General features: G+C 30.2%; 1 protein-coding gene across 1 annotated transcript in view; it reads left to right on the top strand.

Annotated features, from left to right (window-relative positions):
• LOC129908244 (dynein light chain 1, cytoplasmic) overlaps positions 1 to 10,290 on the top strand; it is a 52,980-nt gene extending 42,690 nt beyond the window's left edge. The window contains exon 3 of the mRNA XM_055984627.1: positions 9,114 to 10,290. Within this exon, the coding sequence (XP_055840602.1) occupies positions 9,114 to 9,275 (162 nt within the window). The 3' untranslated portion in view covers positions 9,276 to 10,290. The remainder of the gene's footprint in view (positions 1 to 9,113) is intronic.
• Positions 10,291 to 19,241: the final 8,951 nt, after the last annotated feature.

Here is a 19,241-nt window from a genome sequence, read left to right as displayed (position 1 = left end):
AAGATATTCGAGGTCAAAGTTAAAAAAAAATATAAAAACATTTTATATTTTTAAAAAATTTCTAATTCACTGAAACTTCATTATTTTCAAATTAACAAGATATATTCTTGTAGGGGCTTAAATGTTCTACAAAAAATTCCTTGGAATGAAATTGATTGCTTTAACCGTTTAGAAGATATTCGTATCCAAACCAATGCTCACTGATTTCAATAGTTTTCTTATGACCCGTATGCATTGCGATTTGGATACGAATATCTTCTAAACGGTTAAAGCAATCAATTTCATTCCAAGGAATTTCTTGTAGAACGTTTAAGCCCCTACAAGAATATATCTTGCTAATTTGAAAATAATGAAGTTTCAATGAATTAGAAATTTTTTAAAAATATAAAATGTTTTTATATTTTTTTTTTAACTTTGACCTCAAATATCTTTAGAATGGTTATATTAATGAAAAAAGTTAATAAGACCTTTTTTGTGGAGCATTCAATTTCCAACAAGAATATGTCTTGCGCGTTTAATCATTATAATTTTTCAATTTCTTACAAAATTAAGAACAAAAAACGAATTTTTAAAGATTTTCTCGATTTTTGGACCTCAAATATCTATTCAACGGTTAGATAAACGAAAAAAGTGTATAAGGCCTTTTTTGTAGAGCGTTCAATTTCCTACAAGAATATGAAAAGAAATTTGCTAAAAAGTCAATTAATAAAAAAATTATTTTTTTTTAGTAGAAGCTTGATGTAAAAATGGAAAATTGCAAAGCGGAGGACCTTCCCATTAATATAAAGAGCTCATATTTGGTGTGTATATTCTAGAGGGGTCTAGCAATCGATTTTTCGGAGTACCAATTAAAAAAAAAGAATTTCAATTTTTTTGACCCACCCTAATGTATATGGTGTTTAAGGAATTCACTGAAGATAATAATCAAACATGACATTAGCACAGTACACATACAGTGGCGACAAAATAAATAGCACATGTACCCTAAAATTTATAAAATGAAAGTTTTTCGCACTTTTTTAACTTAAAAGAGCTGTTTTATTAATGAGGAAGTAAGAACACACACATATATTTGATTTATTAAAAAGAAATTAAGTACATTGAATTCTTTAACAAAAAATAACAACAAAATCATTAATACAGCTCAAGTTTTTTGGGAAAAATAAATAGCACACTTCCTAAAAACAAAAACAAATTAACAAACATTTTTACACAGTTAAAAGAAAATAACTAGTATTTGGTTGGGTAACCCTTATTATTTATCACAGCATAAAACCAGCAGTTAATAGACGTAACAAGACTCCGAAATCGCTCAAAAGGTACTGAATACCAAGCTCATCGAAATTCCTGCCAAAGTTTGTCCAAATTTGAGGTATCAGACCTGTTAATCGCTTTTCCCACGTCACTCTACAAGTCCTCAATAGGATTCAGATCTGGGGACTGGCTTGGCAATTCCATAACACAGATTTTTTGGACGGATAGCAATTGTTTCACAGACTTAATCTTATGTTTTGGATTGTTATCCTGTAGAAATGTCCACTTTAAAGGCATTTCCTTCTCAGTAAAAGGTAGAATAGTGTCCCTTAGGATTTCCTTGTACTTAAGGTGGTCCATAATACCCTCTATCCGATGAAATAGCCCCGCACCATGCCAAAAAAAACATCCCCAAACAAGAATACTAGCCCCACCATCCTTAACAGTCTATATTTTATACTGCGGGTCACATTTCAACTGCCCCACGCGGGGAATTTCCGTATGGGGCATTTGGAAGTGCCCCCTATGGGGCATAAGAGGCATAAGAGGTTACGTCTATTAACTGCTGGTTTTATGCTGTGATAAATAATAAGGGTTACCCAACCAAATACTAGTTATTTTCTTTTAACTGTGTAAAATTTTTTGTTAATTTGTTTTTGTTTTTAGGAAGTGTGCTATTTATTTTGTTGTTATTTTTTGTTAAAGAATTCAATGTACTTAATTTCTTTTTTAATAAATCAAATATATGTGTGTTCTTACTTCCTCATTAATAAAACAGCTCTTTTAAGTTAAAAAAGTGCGAAAAACTTTCATTTTATAAATTTTAGGGTACATGTGCTATTTATTTTGTCGCCACTGTACATATATAGGTAATATATTCCGAGTTTTCATATTTATTAGTTCGCGCAGGTTGTCAAAATCATACACAAATGCGTACCTACCTACCTTATCATTTACCTACCACAACAATGTTCCAAAAACTATACTCCGTCCGATAAAAATTGGCAGTACAGGCCTTATGGGAGAGCTTTTTTAAAATCAGTGGGACCTAACAGTTGCCAAACGAAAAATATGCCCCTGAAACACACAAGAAAACCACAGACACGCATGGCATTGTTGTAATTTTTTTATCAAGTGACGTACATCCCCCTATGACCGATCTGCCACACGATCTGTGGCAGAATGAAACTCAATCATCAAAGTTGTTTTTTAAAAGTATTCACAATACATAAGAGTTACCATTGGTAAACTTCCTTCATAAACTAAAAACTACTCCCTTTTCTATTATTTTTCTGAAAGAGCTTTCCGGATTAATGCTTTTTTCAAGCTTTTAAAACGAAAAAAAGCATATGTGTTGACGTGGTGTTGGGGCTGTTTTTTTTTATTTTGTGTATGTAGGAAAACAGTTAATGTCAATATTTTAACACGCATTTCAACATTTTAACAGGAAAAATTTGTTACTCATGCGTGGGGTTGGGCTGTGTCTTAAATGAGTGAATTTTTGTTTGTTATTGTCGTGTAAAAAGAAAAATTAATTTTTTTTTATTCGTTTTTGTGAAATTTTACCGCCAAGATGGTAACGCTGGTACCTTTTCGAAACATTTTTTCTGGATAGTAAGGCATCGCTGTGTGAGCTTTTTGATGTGATAGACATATCCAGAAGGCGTGAAGCAGAGTGAGATGCAAATGTCCTATCTTCCCTGTACTGCCAATTTTTATCGGACAGAGTATAAACGCATTCTAGGTCGAGATCAAGTTGAAAAAACTACCTAGTTCTAATTAATGCATGGCCTACAAACACTTTGCAAAGTTTGCTTCTGTAGTACCTACGGTAAAATAGAATAATAGGTATTTATTAGGTATAAGAAATAAATCTACATTTATAAAAAATTTACTTCATAAAGAAAAAAAGACAAAAACCCTGACAAATAGTGCTTCGCGCACCACATTACAAAACCAAAATATATAATATATCCTTTTCTCCAAAAGAACGAATACATACACTTGATTTCCTATACCCAGACAAAATGAAGTGTAACAATAAGTCTGCTTCTACACGAAGACGCAAAGTTCAAGATTCAATGAAGAGTAAGGGAGAAAGAAAGTTCGAAAAAAAGGGATGGAAGATTTTCTACCCTGTGAGTCGCCGGTCAAAAATTTTGAGACTCACTTTGACGTTTCTCTTTGATCGTGTTCTTTTTTTTTGCTGTTTTGCTTTATTTGATTTCGTCGTTCGCAGAGTTCGCTTCGTCGTTTGAATATTATTTGCGTGTATTGTATCTTTTTTGTAATACACTCAAATATTTTCGTTGCACATAGAGCCCGCTGGAGTTGTTTTTTGTATATTTTGTTGCTTATTTTGGAATAAAAATACATACGAAAACGAGAACAAAATAAAACAAAAAAAAATAGCTGTCAAATTTGCGTCTGATAAAAAATACTACGTGTAGAAGCGCGCGATGCACCGAAGGGAAAATCAAAAGGAAATTCGAAGATAATTTCTGCTCCTTGCGTCTTCGTGTAGAAGGTCTGAGTTTTTTCTATTTCATTTTTATTCGAAGATACGAATCTTCGAATCTGAGTTCGAACTTTTGTCCGGAGGCATCTTAAGGCTCTTACAGCTACACAGAGAAAAAATAAAGCAGGGATGACTATGCTTCTGGTATATTTAACTTTATTTCTGGTATATTCAACTTTATTCTGATTAAATATACTAGAAGTAAAGTTATCCCTGGCGTTATGTTTTCTCCGTGTAGAAACCTTGGGCATAGGGCGCCCCAGAAACGATAAGAAAAATTCACAGGTCAGTTTTGAGGTGCTATCAATGAAAAAAACTTGTTATTTCTGTGTAAATCCAATACTGTGTCACTTTGTTGTGTCCTAATTAAAGTCTTAGGCCGTGTGTGAATTGCGTTAAATAGTTAAATTCGTGTTAAATCTTTGACACTATTGAGGTGAATAAAAAATGTTTAGCTGTTAAAAATTTACTGGGCTCTTGGACCTGGTTAAATTTGAGTTAAAGTTTTTTTGCCGATGGTTTTGTTTTTTTTTTTTATTAAAAAGGAGTATCATGGCAGAAAAAAGTTTAAACAATAATCCATACAGCTGAAATGTTTTTTTTTTTAACCTCAATAGTGTCAAAAATTTAACACGGATTTAACTATTTAACGCAATTCACACATGGCCTTAGTGTTAAGAAAATAATAGTCGAAAGGTTAATGTTTCATAAATTAACTTACCAACAAGTCCAGCCAGGTAAAAACAAAAAATAATGCGGTTTCTTAGAAAAAAGTAGATTTGGTTTTTTATTAATTTCTCGAAAACGACAAGACATTTTTTCAATTTTTTTTTCGAAATTTTAATTTTGAAAACTAATTTTTGAAAAACTGTATCATAAATCAGCTTTATTCAAAAACATGATAAAAGATGAGGGTTTTGGCCTCACCAAAAGGTATAGCACGTCATTGTAGGTGTAACCGTAAATTTTTAATAATATTTTTCCAAATTAAGTCAATTTTTAGAAAATTGCCCCTCCCGGCTAAACGGGGGGAATAGACCCCCCTTCCTGTACAATTTTTTTCTTGTCTCGACCCAACCTACACGCTCCAGCTTTTTGGCACATTACTCCTGAATCACCCTGTTTAAAATTTGTGTGACTTTAGCTTATTCACATTAATTGGAAAACTCACTTTATTTAACCCCTCGAAAACCATATAAAGGTTAACATTAAAGAGTTCAAACTTTGAATTCGATATTAAGACGAATATAGTTGAAAAACTTTTGACTAGTACAATGTGAATTTCGACGTTAGATTGCTTATACATTATGATGGTTACAGTTTAGATAAAAGGCTCATTTTATAGATAAAACAGTGCTATAATTCATTCTTGAAGAAAATCTCAAACAAATCAAAAGTTCTTCAGATATTTGAAAAAATGTCATATTGTCCTAACCTTGCGAGAAGAACCCGGACTTTTTATTTATTTAATGCGTTAAGGACTAACGTTAAACACTTATTATATATCTTAAAACTAATACATTTTAAATTTACATTACATTCTCGTATTAAAAAAGATTTGTTTGAATTTTATACTTTTAAAATTATCATTAACAGAAGAGATCATAAAGTAGTATTTATTGAATACTGAAATCAACTGATTAAGAGGACTATATAATCCATAATTTACTCTACTGAAAGATGGAGATAAAGGTATTTGTCTTCTTATGTTAGCTTGGCTAAAACTGAAATGTAAACGATCCAAAGTTGATGGCGATGTTATAGAACCGTTTATTATTTTAATGATGTAACAAAGCTGTAAATATTCTCTATGCTTTGAAAGTAGAGGGAGATTTAGAAGCATAACTCTTTGATTGTAGGGAGGTAGTGAAATTTCGGGGGACCATGGTAGAAACCAGAGGGAAAATCACATTTTTTAGATAATTTTATTGTGAATAAGTCTGTCCTTGGACATTTTTGATTTAAATGAGTAAAAATGGAGCTATGAAGTAAAAACCGCACCGACCTCTTTTCCAAGAATTCACTTTAACGATAAGGACATACACTCAAACACGTTCCATAAAAAAAATTGTCCCGCGAAAAATGCAATTTGATTTACTAATTTGCCTGGGCTATTTTGTTTAAAACTCATTTGAGTATTTTTTTCGTTTTTCAAGAGAAACTTTTCGTTGGTCGCTGATTTTACAAGAATTGTTTTTCAGACCATTGAAAACAGTAAAAGAGTTGGTATTAAATGTTCTTCTATGCAATAGGGAATAGACCAAAGCTAATGGCTCTCCTTCCATCCAATCGATCCGTATTTATAAAAATGCACTTACACAAAATTGCATACAAGGCCATAAGGATGCAAATAAATTTTTTGTTGTCATATTTAGTTTATATTAAATCAATCCCTTGAAGTTTGTTTACTTTAAAAGTCTAAAAGTTACCAAATAATACGATTTTATCGAGTTTTAAAAACTTGCTTTTAACGAAAAAAGTCAAAAATTTAGAAAAAGTAACTAATTTTTGAATAGGTACATTTAAGTTGTTTCTTGACAAAACAAATTAAAAATTGCATATTATCATAGGATTTTACCTCTGCTTTATTTCATTTGTACAAAGTTACATATCGTCGGTGAAACCCGAAAAGTGTGTAAAACCAAATTTTCTGAAAATTAGATTTGGATGCCATCTGTTAGCCCAACCTGATATCTACCGTTCCTCAAACTGGGAATCCCCTTGAAGTCAATAGTTTTTATTTTATTAGCAATTAGAAAAACGAAACTCATACAAATGCCTTCAAAACGATGAAGTTTTTTTGCTCTCCTTTAAAATTTGGTAAAATGGAGTTACACACTTTTCTGGTTTCACCGACGATATACAAAATGCCCCTTGATTTAGTAAAAAAAAAATAAAATCGTCAATTTTTTAACTTTTTTTTTCGTTGATTTTAGGTTAGAATTTTAGTCAAAAATAATTTTTTAACCGTCTTTACTTGACAGAAAATTTAATTTGCTATGAAAAGTGTCTTTGAAGTATTTAAAAGTTATGCTTGGTTTTCGAGTTAAATAAAAAAAACTGAAAACCGACCAGTGCTGCCGTTTTCTCAGAAATGCACCAATGGATTTATTAGCACTTTTGGCTGGAGTATTCTTTTGTGTCAAGGAATCATAATCAGCAATAAAAACTCTTGAACGAATTTGTTCCATTCAAAAGGTCTATTCAATAGACTATTAATTTAGTTTAATTTCATCTAAAACGATCAAAATGCAAACAAAAATTATAGTGAAAAAATAAATAAAAGATTTTATTTCTGTTTGCTTTGATTTTCGTTTTGAAGTTTCATAACAGAATTTTATAAACGATAGAACTTCTGAATACCAATAACTGTAAAACATTTTTTATTTTTAAATCTTTTATGATTCATGACAGAAAATTCATTACAGGATAAAAGAAATGGCATGGAATAAATATAATATGTAGCTAGTGCAATAAACTTTTTTTTTCAACTGATAAGCATCTGTTTTGCTTCTATTGCGTTGTGTTTTCTGAAAATATCCCTGTGAAATGTCTATAACTGTTGTTCATCCACGTTCCTGAACTTTTCGTCAGTTTTTTTTCCATTATTACTATCAAACGAATTAAGTTAATATAAAAAATAGATATTCCTAGGAATAACTTCTGAGGTTTATCTGACTATTGAAAAATTGGCCCTTAGTATAACTTAGAAAATTGTTATTTTGAATTTTGAGGCTTTTTAAATGTTGAACACATTTTAATAACTTCCATGATGGAATAGACCAGCACACGGGGAGAGTACGATAACTTAGGCGACAAAAATTGATAATTGTGGAGGGAAAATCAATACAAACATTTTTTTAATATAGAGGGTGGTCTGTCTCCATTTTAGAAATGAGGGAAAATTTTCTAAAAAAAATTAAGAATAAAAAAAAATAAAAAAAAAACAACGGCAACACTTACAGTTATCAATGACATCTTTCAGACCATTTCAGAATACAAAAACTTAAATAACATGGAAATATTACCTAATAAAAAAATCGGATTTCTTAAGAAAATAAATTTTATCTCGGTTATTTACGGAATATTATCAACAATGTTACACGATTTTGAAAAGAGAATTGAACACACCAACTGTTAAGGTAACTTGCCGAAACATCGTAGTGCTTTTTTTTTTACACTACGGTTCATTGAATTAGAGTCATGTAAAATTTTTTAGTACTAAGTTGGGCTAAAAAGTAATATTTGCTTTAAAACTGATGCAGCTGAGTTAAAATTTTTGATTTGGTAGCAGGGTTGTTCAAGGTTCCGTAACAAAAGAAAAAAAATGAGAAAAATTAAGATTTGTAGTCACGGCACATGAAAAACCGTCACAGGGTGACTATTTTTTGGACTTTTTTTCAAATGCCCATAACTCATAAAATATATGGCTGCGATTTTTTGTATTATTTTTCTGATAACTGTCATCACCTACGCTATCTACCGTTTTCGTTTCGACGTTAACCTTTGGGACACCCTGTATATTAAACCTAATTTAAACATAAACACATATTATTATCATTTTACAATCATTATATTGACACCCGTTAATATAAAATTTATTCGTAAAAAGAATTTTTTACGAGGTCTTTTTTATTTCTTTCTTATGGGAAATACATTGAACGCCATATCGAAAAAAAAATATCTATGTATATCACATACAGGATTTCACATTGCTCGCCAAATGGCGTGGGACGCAACTTACCAAGTCTCAATAAGACAATAATATTAACTATAAAATAATTTTAACTATATGCCTGTAAGACCTAAGGACTTTTAAATGCATACTGAACGACACTAGTTAGAAGGAATAGAAAGATAGGAAAGAATTTTTTGTTGGTACAGTGAATTGAGAATAAGATGATTTTACTATCTCATATAATTCCAATTTATAACCAATTCATTCATCTATGTATTTCTAGTAGTATTCAATGTGTTTTTTAAACTTTTTTTTCAAATTTTGACTTTGAAATCGATTATTTCAAAAACAATTGATTGAAATAACTTGCCCTAGAGATTAAAATTATGTAAGTGTACAATTCCGGCTTTTGAAAAAGGTATCTATCTGTTATAACAACTGTAAGTGCTGCCGTTTGTTTTTTTAATTTTTTTTTTTTATTTTTTTATTTTTCGCCATTTTTTACTACATCTCGGTACTTTTTGTGCCAGCATAATTTTAACATACGAGAACTTGGCTATTATTTAAACATTTATGTTTTTATTTTGATACATTTTATCTACATACATTTACATAGCTTTAAAGTTTCATTTAATTAATCTTAACTTTTCATTTATTTTGCAGGATATAGCCGCATACATCAAAAAGGAATTTGACAAAAAATACAATCCCACATGGCATTGTATTGTAGGAAGAAATTTCGGTTCATATGTGACACACGAAACTCGCCATTTCATTTATTTTTACTTAGGCCAGGTGGCTATTCTGTTGTTTAAGAGCGGTTAAAATAAAAAAAAATACTATTAACAAATGAATGAAAAAAATAATAAAATACTTTAAAAATCATTTAAAAACCAAGGAGCGATTACTCCTAAGGCTTCTGTGTCTCTTTCAGGAAGAAAACTATTCCTTCTGATTTAGTAAAAATGAAGCTTTTGCTTTTATTTAATTTTTTTTATATTTTGTTTAACAAAATATGAATAAAACCCCACACAAATTTAGAAATAAGACACAAATAAATTTAAATTTTCCATCCACATAAAAAAATTATAAATAAAAAGAATTTCTAACAAATCAAATTATTAATTATAATAAAAGAAAATATAGAGCAAGAAATTTTAAATAATTTCCAAACATTAGTAGAATTTTACTTAAAATTAATACAAATTATGTAAAGTAAAAAAATATAATACAAAACACCGTGCAACAACAGAAAAGGCGGCAAAGAAAGAAATATTTATGTAAATGTAACTAAAAAGAAAAAAAAAAGATGTCCAAATTAGTTATATAAAAAATAAATAAAATATAATTTTTTATCCTTCATAAACCAACAAATATATATACATAAAAGAAATACTTAACTTACCTTGTATACGCTTTTCTGTTGAATTATTATTTGTTTAAGTTTGTCATTTTTTTTTCAGAAAAAAACTGGAAATGTCAAACAAAAATCTTTATTAATATATTAAATTATATCAAACATAAATAAACTCGTGTTCTTTGTTGTAAAGTGTAAATTCCTCTTTTACGAGGCATATATTATACCCTTTTCATATGTTGCTCATGGTTATCTTTATTTCACCTGAAGTCGGTTGTGTTCAATGCCTCTACTTTAGAGGCTTATTGCTCGAAAATTATATTGAATTTATGATTTTGTGCTTCTTACTAAGTTTTTTTTTTAATCTAAAAAAATGCGTTAAATATGTATAAACCGTTTTGTTGGACTATTATTTATATATTTTCTTTGTATTGTTTCTACTTTTATGAATTCAAATAAAGTACACATTTTTTATTTTATCAATTTTGAAATTGTCATATACATATATTATATATACAACACATTATGTGCTATATATAAAAATTAAGAAAAAATTAGAAAACCTTTAACTTTAAGAAACTAATAAAAAAAATCTAAGCATAGAAAAATTTGACAAATTTCTCATTGAAAATAAAAATAAAATTTACGCGAAAATTCCAAGTTTAATCCCATAAGGCTACACGGTTACGGTGATAAAGAAACGCGAGAAACGAAAGGAGCAGGGCAAAAAAAAAATACACATGAGTAAAACATGTATGCGAAACAAGTGCGTTTTTTAAGATTACAAACAAAAAATGAAATAAAGGTTATGGCACTTTTTTCTACCACTTACTGTGGTCTAATCTCTGAACTGCTTATCTATTCGAATTAATTTTTTGTGGTTTGGCATAGAAAGTTCTTCACTTGCATCTTGGTCCAATCGTTTACGAATTTAATTCGTTTCCTACATGCTTTTTCGTTAGTAATGGTGCTTTTAGCAGAATTTAGGCTAGTAGTTTAGCTTCCAGCACATGTTCTGTTAATAGCGCTTACAGAAACTTGTTAATTTTTTGGTTATTGAAGCCTATAAATGGATGATACTTTGCCAATTAGCTAATTTATCAATCAGTTCGCTAAGTCCTGTCACCATTTCAACGGGATATTCTACGATATCTCAGATGAACTAGTAAGTTTTGTTCTCTTAGTAAAGTTCTGCGGGCCATTTTGACAACTTTTGACAATGCCAATTTAGGCTTATAGAAGAAATAACACTTAAAAAAACGTTTTGAAGTGAATTAGGAAACGAATGGTCTGATTTAAGCTACCAATAGGCCAGTCATTATATACATTTGGAAATGCAAAATGACCGAGAAAGCTAAATTTTGGATATGTTGTAGAGGATGCTTAAAAAAGCTTAACTTGAAGTTTTCGACCAAGATTTCCTATGAGCTTTTTCCGCCATTTTGAAAAAAAGGATAAAATTGGTTTTTTTGACAATAACTCGGCTATCTGACGAGATGCGAAAATTTTACAAGGAGCTTTTTTGTAGCTTTTAACGAGTTCTACAATTCAAGCATACACATTTTTTGTGTATCATGAACCGTTTTCGAGATATCGATTAAAAAAGTCAAAAATTTAGGACATGCCATTTGTTTTTTGACATAATCTATTTTTGGGTGATGAATATCGAAAAAATTATTAAAATATAATTTGTAGACCACATTCAGACCTACAATGTCGTATTTTTATGTTTTTTTTTTTGACAAAAATTACGACTTCCAGCCGGCCGCAAAGTCGTTTAGTCCGCACCCACCGCCAAGCAAGCCGCCCGTTTGGTTGTAAAAAAAAACAATCATTCATTTGTGTTGATTGGGCATTTTGTAATTTGCTTCAATCTTTATATTATTTAGTTCATCAAAATTGCAATTAGATCAGTGCCAATAATTTTTGAAAATAAAAAAAATTATTAGCAGCATATTGGTGGTTGGAAAATTAAGGATAAATGGTATATGAAAGGGGAAAAATGAATTGCCCACAAACTAATTGGTGGAAAAGGGTGGATGGGCGAAAAAGTGGGGTTGGTGTTGACATTAGGTTGTTGACATTAGGTTGACATTGTTGGTTGGCATTAGACTTAATAAAAAGTCCGTTATATACAGGTTGATTAATTAAGCCCGCGCTACTGAATAATTGTTCCCTAGGAAAACTGCCTTGTGTAGTGGGTACAAACTACACTGGTCTACAAAATTTAATTTTTTTTTGGTGCGGGCACTTCAATATACTTTTCTATAGGTTTTTGATGTGCTGAATTCGAATCTGAAGTCAGAAATATCCTATCAGCTTCCGTTTTTTGAAATATTACCGTTTGAATGTTCAAAAAATAGTTTTTTGACTTATTTTGAAGTTAACAAGATTTTCCCCACATGAACCAAAACATACTTTTCTGAAGGTTTCCGGTGCACAGTGTGACTATTTGCATCGCACATTTAGCGGGATTTCGTGGATTTTTTTTTATAGAATTTGTAACAAATATTATACAAAATGAAATTAAACAACAATTTTGTTAATATTCTTTCATATTTTTAAACAAAAAAGGTTTAATGGGGGTCATTTTTGGGCAAAAGTACGATAACTACTAATAACTACTAAATACAAGGTCAATTACATACCCAGACCCAAGCGCTTCTAAAATAATGTGAAACTTTTTTATGATATCAATATCGATTCCTGTAATTTCAGCAATTTTTTCTTCATCTCTAAAAAATCTTCTGGCCGTGTTGCCATCATTTGTGTCGGGCTGTTGAGTTTCAGCTCTAAATCTATCTTGAATCATTTTGTTCTTGCTTTGACCTTGGGTGCTTTCATAATTGCATGGTTGCGCAAGTCTGACGAATGCAAAGCTTTCATTAATGCAAATGACAGATGTCAGGTGTTCATAAATGTAAAACGCAAATATTTGCAGCGCAAAGGTGCAAATGAAAAAATTCCCATGCGCAGTGAATTCAAACTAAAAGAAAGAAGGAAAATGCGGTAAAATTGATACAGCTTTTCTTTATTTCTCAATTTTGTCAAAATATTGATTGGAAATTCAAAGTTTAAGTCAAAATAACAAAAATAGCCACGAATTTCTTGGATACAATAAATTTGTAAATATTTAGAGAAATGTTAAAAAAAAGTTGTTTTTTCTTCTTAAAGAATATATGTTTGTTTTGGAGAAGAGGTTGAATTGAAACCTAAAAATTTTGCCAAATGACGCAAATCAGAAAAAAGTGTTCATAAAGTCAAAGTAAAATACATGCGCAAATAGTTTTTCTGACATTAGTCTGATCGCAAATGACCGCATGTAAACAAAGCAACCATGCAATTATGAAAGCACCCCTTTTCTTTACTGCCTTGATCTCTAACCTGTAAAACTTTAACATCTAGTCTATAAGCTGAATGTTCACTTCAGATGGTTTTTCTGCGCAAATGTAGCAGGTTTGTGACGAAGATGTTATAGATTACACTGATTCAAAAAAAATATTTTTTTTTTTTTTTGTTCAAAGCATTGTTAAAAATATTGTTGGAAACGATGAAAAAAAATACTGTAAAAGTTTCAGCCCTTAAGCCTGGTACGCTGCTAGCGCTAAATTTTAGCTCCCATACAAATTATCGAAAAATTTTAGCCGAGCTAAAATGAGTCCCATACAAATTATCGATAACTTGTATGGGAATTTTATCTTGGCTAAAATTTAGCGCGAGCAGCGTACCAGGCTTTAATGTTAATATTTAGTACCGCCGCATCGCAAATTTCTATTTCTTATACGATTTGTATGGGAAAGATTGTGTATTTGTGTTTAGAATTTTTTACCTTTTTAATGGTTCATCCAAAAGGCTTGACAAAATCATTTTCTTTTATAAAATTGTCCGCTCTACTCTAAAAAATTCTAAACACAAATATACAATCTTTCCCATACAAATCGTATGGGAAATAGAAATTTGCGATGCGGCGGTACTAAATGTTAACATTAAGGGCTGAAACTTTGACAGTATTTTTTTTCATCATTTCCAACAATATTTTCAACAATGCTTTGAACAAAAAAAAAAAATTTTTTTTTTGATTCAGTCTATTATAGATGATAAGGGAATTTAATTTAAAACAATTTGTGGCAGATTAATGATTTCATTTACCTAACCAATCACAATTATTGCTTTCAAAGCGTTCTCTATTACGACCACATTTGGCCATTTTTTCGTCAAACCTCAAGCATAAGGTTTTGAAGGTTGCCTTTATTGACTTAATTGCCTCTTCAGAAAATAAAAAATTATTAAAATTATCCATAACGAAGGAAAACACAGCATCGAAGCGCTTAATTTTGATTTTGGAAATCCAAATATCAAAAATTTGTTTTTTCCTAATTTCGGTTGGCATCCTAGAATACGAAAAATTTTGTATGAGTGTCGCACCTGTGCGCAAAAAGATAAAACATTTTTTGGTTCCACATAATACAAAAAGGGTCTCAACCTTGAAAAACACTGTAAAATTATACTTTTTGTCTAATGAACACATAAAACCCATAGTTTTTCACTATTTTTTCGCTTCCAAGCACCCCCATTTTTTATGACAACAATTTATAAAAAAACAACTTTAGTTTATAATCACAAATATTATATTAAATATAAAAAAAATTAACTTTTCCCTTAAACCTCACGAACCACTTGCAAATGCAACAGAAGCAAAATCCACTTGACACTAAATCAGACCATCCTCCTAAGAATAATACAAAAGTTAATTTCTAAGTAATTTGTTGTTGTTGTGCTTAGTTCTAACTCATAAAAATGTGCATATTCATTGAGGGGGAGGTTTAGGCTTTAAGAGAAACTGGTTTTTGTTTACATTCATGTATGTTGTTTTTTTTTAATTAAATCCCGCTAAATGTGCGAATTGTCACACTGTGCGGTGTGCTGAACTCGAATCCGAAGTCAAAAATATCCTAGCAGTTCACGTTTTTGAAATATTTTTGTTAGAAAATGCAAAAAAACGTTTTTTTACTACTTTTGGTGTTATGCCTTAATTTGAAGAAATTTTTATTGATATAAATCAAAACGGTTTCTATAAGAACTACTTTCCTTCTTTCAAGACCCGTTTAAATCTTTGCAATATCTTTTTTATTGCGCGAGATATCTTAAAATGAAGTGTGTTTGGCTTAATTTATCAAAAAAGGAGATGAAAATGTGATATATTACAATAAGCCATAAAACTGACGATATCTCGAACAATAAAAAAGATATCGAAAAGATTTAAAAAATTCTTGAGAGAAGGAAAATAGTTCTAACCAGTGTTGCCAGGCTTTTTCAGAAAAGTAACAAAATTTTTTAAAAATCGTAACAAAAGGGGAAAAAAGAGTAACAAATTAAAAAAAAAGTCATAAATCATATCTTATCTTATTTGAAAGCTTATTTTTACCAAGTCTGCAGGCTGCTGCAGCGAAAAAGAGGTGAAATAAAAAAAACTAGTAGAATTTTCACTTTTCAAAAAGCAGAATGAAATTTTCAGTTTGAGCCAAATGGCTAAAACAGATGTGCGGCACATCTGCAGGCATCGCTGCTTGCAGCGCTGCACCCAAATAACATGTGCATCACTTTTTAAATTACACCGGCACACAAAATAAAAAAAGTGTCATGTACCAGGAACCAGACCTATCTTTCTATATGTTTTTGGGCATGCTGAATCCGAATTTCAAGTCCGTTTGGCCCGGCCACCCTCCAGTTTTGAGCTGTGACTGCATTTTGTTTGGATTTTTATGACTTTTTTGGAGTTTTTTGCATTTTTCTCAAAACTGAAGGGTGTTCGGGCAAAACGGACTTGAAATTCGAATTCAGCGGGTCCAAAAACATATAGAAAGATATGTCTGGTTCCTGGTACATGGAACTTTTTTTTTGTGTGCCGGGGATGATAGCGACATTTCGCGACAGTGCCAGCACACCAAAAAAAAAAGTTGTATGTACCAGGAACAAGACCCATCTTTCTATATGTTTTTGGACCCGCTGAATCCGAATTTCAAGTCCGTTTTGCCCGGTCATCCTCCAGTTTTGAGAAAAATGTAAAAAAGACCCCAAAAAAGACAAAAACCTTCCTTTTTTTGAGTTTTTTGCATTTTACTCGAAACTGGAGGGTGACAGGGTCAAACGGACTTGAAATTCGGATTCAGCGTGCCCGAAAACATATAGAAAGATAGGTCTGGTTCCTGGTACATGACACTTTTTTTATTTTGTGTGCCGGTGTTATTGATGCCGATTTCTGTCAAAAAGAATTGATAACCTTGATGTTTCTTATAATTTTTTGTGTAAGAAAACGATAAAAATGCGGTTAAAATGGAAGAAATAATTGAAATTATAAAACAAAACAAGATGGTTAAGTTTTTGTTATGAATTCAATTAGTTCTTCCATTTTAAGAAAATCAAAACGAACGTTATTCGAATTTTTGAATGATAGATTGTGTTAACTGCCAATATCAGTAATGCCAAATAGCAAGTATTTTGTATTTTTGTTGAAACTTGGCATGGAATTTAGAAATAGAGACATGATGCAGCTCTGCGCTGCATGCAGATTTTTCTCAGGGAAAAAACTGCTAAATTCTTTCCGTTTTTCAGTACATAGCTGTAGAAAAGAATTCCGGATTATGTGGAGAGTTTTCCTGGCCCTTTTTTCTGTTATAAAGAGCTGTGTTGACGGTTTTATTTTGTATTTATTTTTTGTTCAAAAACATATTTTCCGATATTTTTTCTTGATTTTAATTTAATTTATTTTTTTTACTTTGACAGAATTCTCAATGATATTTTTTCGTTATCACTTTCGCTGTCGACTTTGAGGACTTAGAAAATTTAATTTTAATTTATTATTTTTAGTTGTGCCATTTTTGTGTAGTATTTTTCGTTTCTCATCTAGGTTTTAATCAATGAAATTTAAAAAACAAACGTTCTACTGGAGGCGGAGAGAAACTATTTATTAGGTTTTATATCTTTCTGAAAAATTGACCTTCATTTTAAACCGTTTTTTCTTCTTGTGTATTGTTAAAAGATATTATAAATCCTCAAAAGCTTCTAGATTATATGTAGATACATTTTAAGATTGATAACTGTTACTTTCGAAAATAAATGCATTTTATATCATTGGAGAATAATTTAAAAATTGAAAGGTAGAACTATTTTTGAGAAGAATTTCTTGGCTAGAGTGTCTAGCCTAAAATTAACACATTAAATTTTCGATTCATTAACTCCCATCCATTTAATCCTTAGCGAATGCAAATAGGTATCTATACAAAAAATAGATTTAAAACTTTTTTACCATAAACAGATCATTGTTACCTGCAAAATAGTCAAAGTTATTGCTTAAATTGTCGAATAAAAAAGTGCGTCCGGTTGAAATTTTCACTCTATTCAACGAAAAACAAACAAAATTTTATTAAAAAAAAGTGTGACAAAACGGAATAAAAAGTAACATGGTAACAAAATTATTTAATATTTCAAAAAAGTAACACTTTTGTTACACTTGTAACATTGTGGCAACATTGTTCTAACAGAAACCATAATAAATTGTATTTAAAAAAAATTACTTCACATAAAAGCATAACCTCAAAAATAGTTATTTTGCATCTTCTAACGGTAATATTTCAAAAACGGGAGCTGATAGGATGTTTTTAACTTCAGATTCGAGTTCTGCACACCAAAAATCTTTAGAAAAGTATATCTTAGTCTCGGCACCAAAAACGTTGTTGACTTGTGTTATCGTTAAAAATTTCACTGGCACTGGCCCTTTTTTCTGAAAGAAAGATCTCTATTAGTAGCATTTTTTCACCCCAAATTCGATAATTTCGCAAATAAGGTCAGTTCGAATTCCAAATTCTAAAAATTTACTATAAAATTTGAAATTCCAAATGTGATAATTTGCGAAATACTGCAGGCATTAGGGAATCATCTGAGAATTTTCGGAAAGGATTTGAATTTGATATTTCATATAAAGAGGCGCATTAAGACAAACATAAAAATATATTTTTTTGTTTCAAAAACGTGTGGTTTGGCCGCCATTTTGAAAAATGTGTTTTTGTGATTTTCTCGGCTCCTTTTTATCGTAGAATGGATTTTTTTGTCTTGTTTTGGAGAGGAACATATTTTTAAATTTTTTTATTAAATAATTTTTTTTTGTAAAGTTTCTCTATAAAAAGTTTTTGACGAAAACATGTAAAATTTTCGGTGATGTCGTGATTTTTACACTTTTCTTCATGGGTCGTATTTCGTATTACGAAACGAAAGGCAAAACAACGATACCCAGGACAACGATAGTCACAACATAGAGCGATTTAGTACAACGATAATGCATGGTTGAAAATATTGCCAGATAAAAATGAAAAAACAATTTTTTTTGTCAAGCGTACCAACTTCACGCCAATGAAAAGCTGTCAAAAAATAAGTAGATAAACAAAATCTTCAGTGGCAAAAAAAATTTCTTTTACTTTTCTTGTGCTATTTAATAATAATATTTTCTATTAAAAAACATAATAAAATTGAAGTTATGGACATAATTTGTGATTTCGACTATTTATTTTATGAATTTAAAGAAGAAAATCATCTTTCCGAGAACTTAAGGGGGGGTTTCCATAGCATTTTAATGGAAGATGGTTGACTAATTGTTGTATAACTTTTGCAGTTTATAAGATAATCTTATGAAACGTACTTTTTTGAAAAGGTAATAAACGTACGAATATTTTTGCATCATTTAAATTTTAGAAACATTTCTTGTGCGATTTTTATATGGGTCGAAAATGATTTTTTTCCTGCAAATTTAGATTGAATCAGAATTGTGGTTGGGGCACCGTTGTTTATAAACTTTTTATTTTTTTTTTTTTTGTTTTATAATGATCAAATGTGTTTTCATGCAACACGTGAAACAGATTTTTTTTTTTTTTTTTTTATTAGAAAAAAAGCTTCGTTAATTTGTTGTAATTTCATGCTTTTTTACTCACTCTTCTTAGAATAACTTTACCGTTTATTAGTGTTTTTAGATGAAACAAAAAGGAAACAATAAAGTGAAATTAGGAGAATCCAATAAAATTTCTAAAATTTAATTTGAAGTTAGTTTGAACGGTTAATTTGAAGGAAAGGTGTCAAAATGCACTTTTTTAGCATTTTAGTCGTGGGGCAAAGCGTGATTATTTTTTAAAATGTTTTTGTATTTTTTAATGAGAAGTTAATAAAGTTGTTCATGCAACCCGTTTGCCAAAAAAAAATATTTTTTTTATTTACACACTAAAAATTTGATTTTAATAAACCAATATTTGCATTCTGTTTTTGAGGAAGGGGCAGTCAAAGCATCCACAATTTATTTTTATTATTTTTTTTCATTATATTTCAAATCAGTTTCAAAAAAAAAATATATATTTTTGCTCACAGTATTTTTAATATAAATTGTTGAAAAA

This window comes from Episyrphus balteatus, chromosome 2, assembly GCF_945859705.1.
Source record: "Episyrphus balteatus chromosome 2, idEpiBalt1.1, whole genome shotgun sequence".
Classification (NCBI taxonomy): Eukaryota; Metazoa; Arthropoda; class Insecta; order Diptera; family Syrphidae; genus Episyrphus; species Episyrphus balteatus.
The sequence above is the reverse complement of the archived record's forward strand: the minus strand, read 5'-3'. Positions and strand labels throughout refer to the sequence as shown.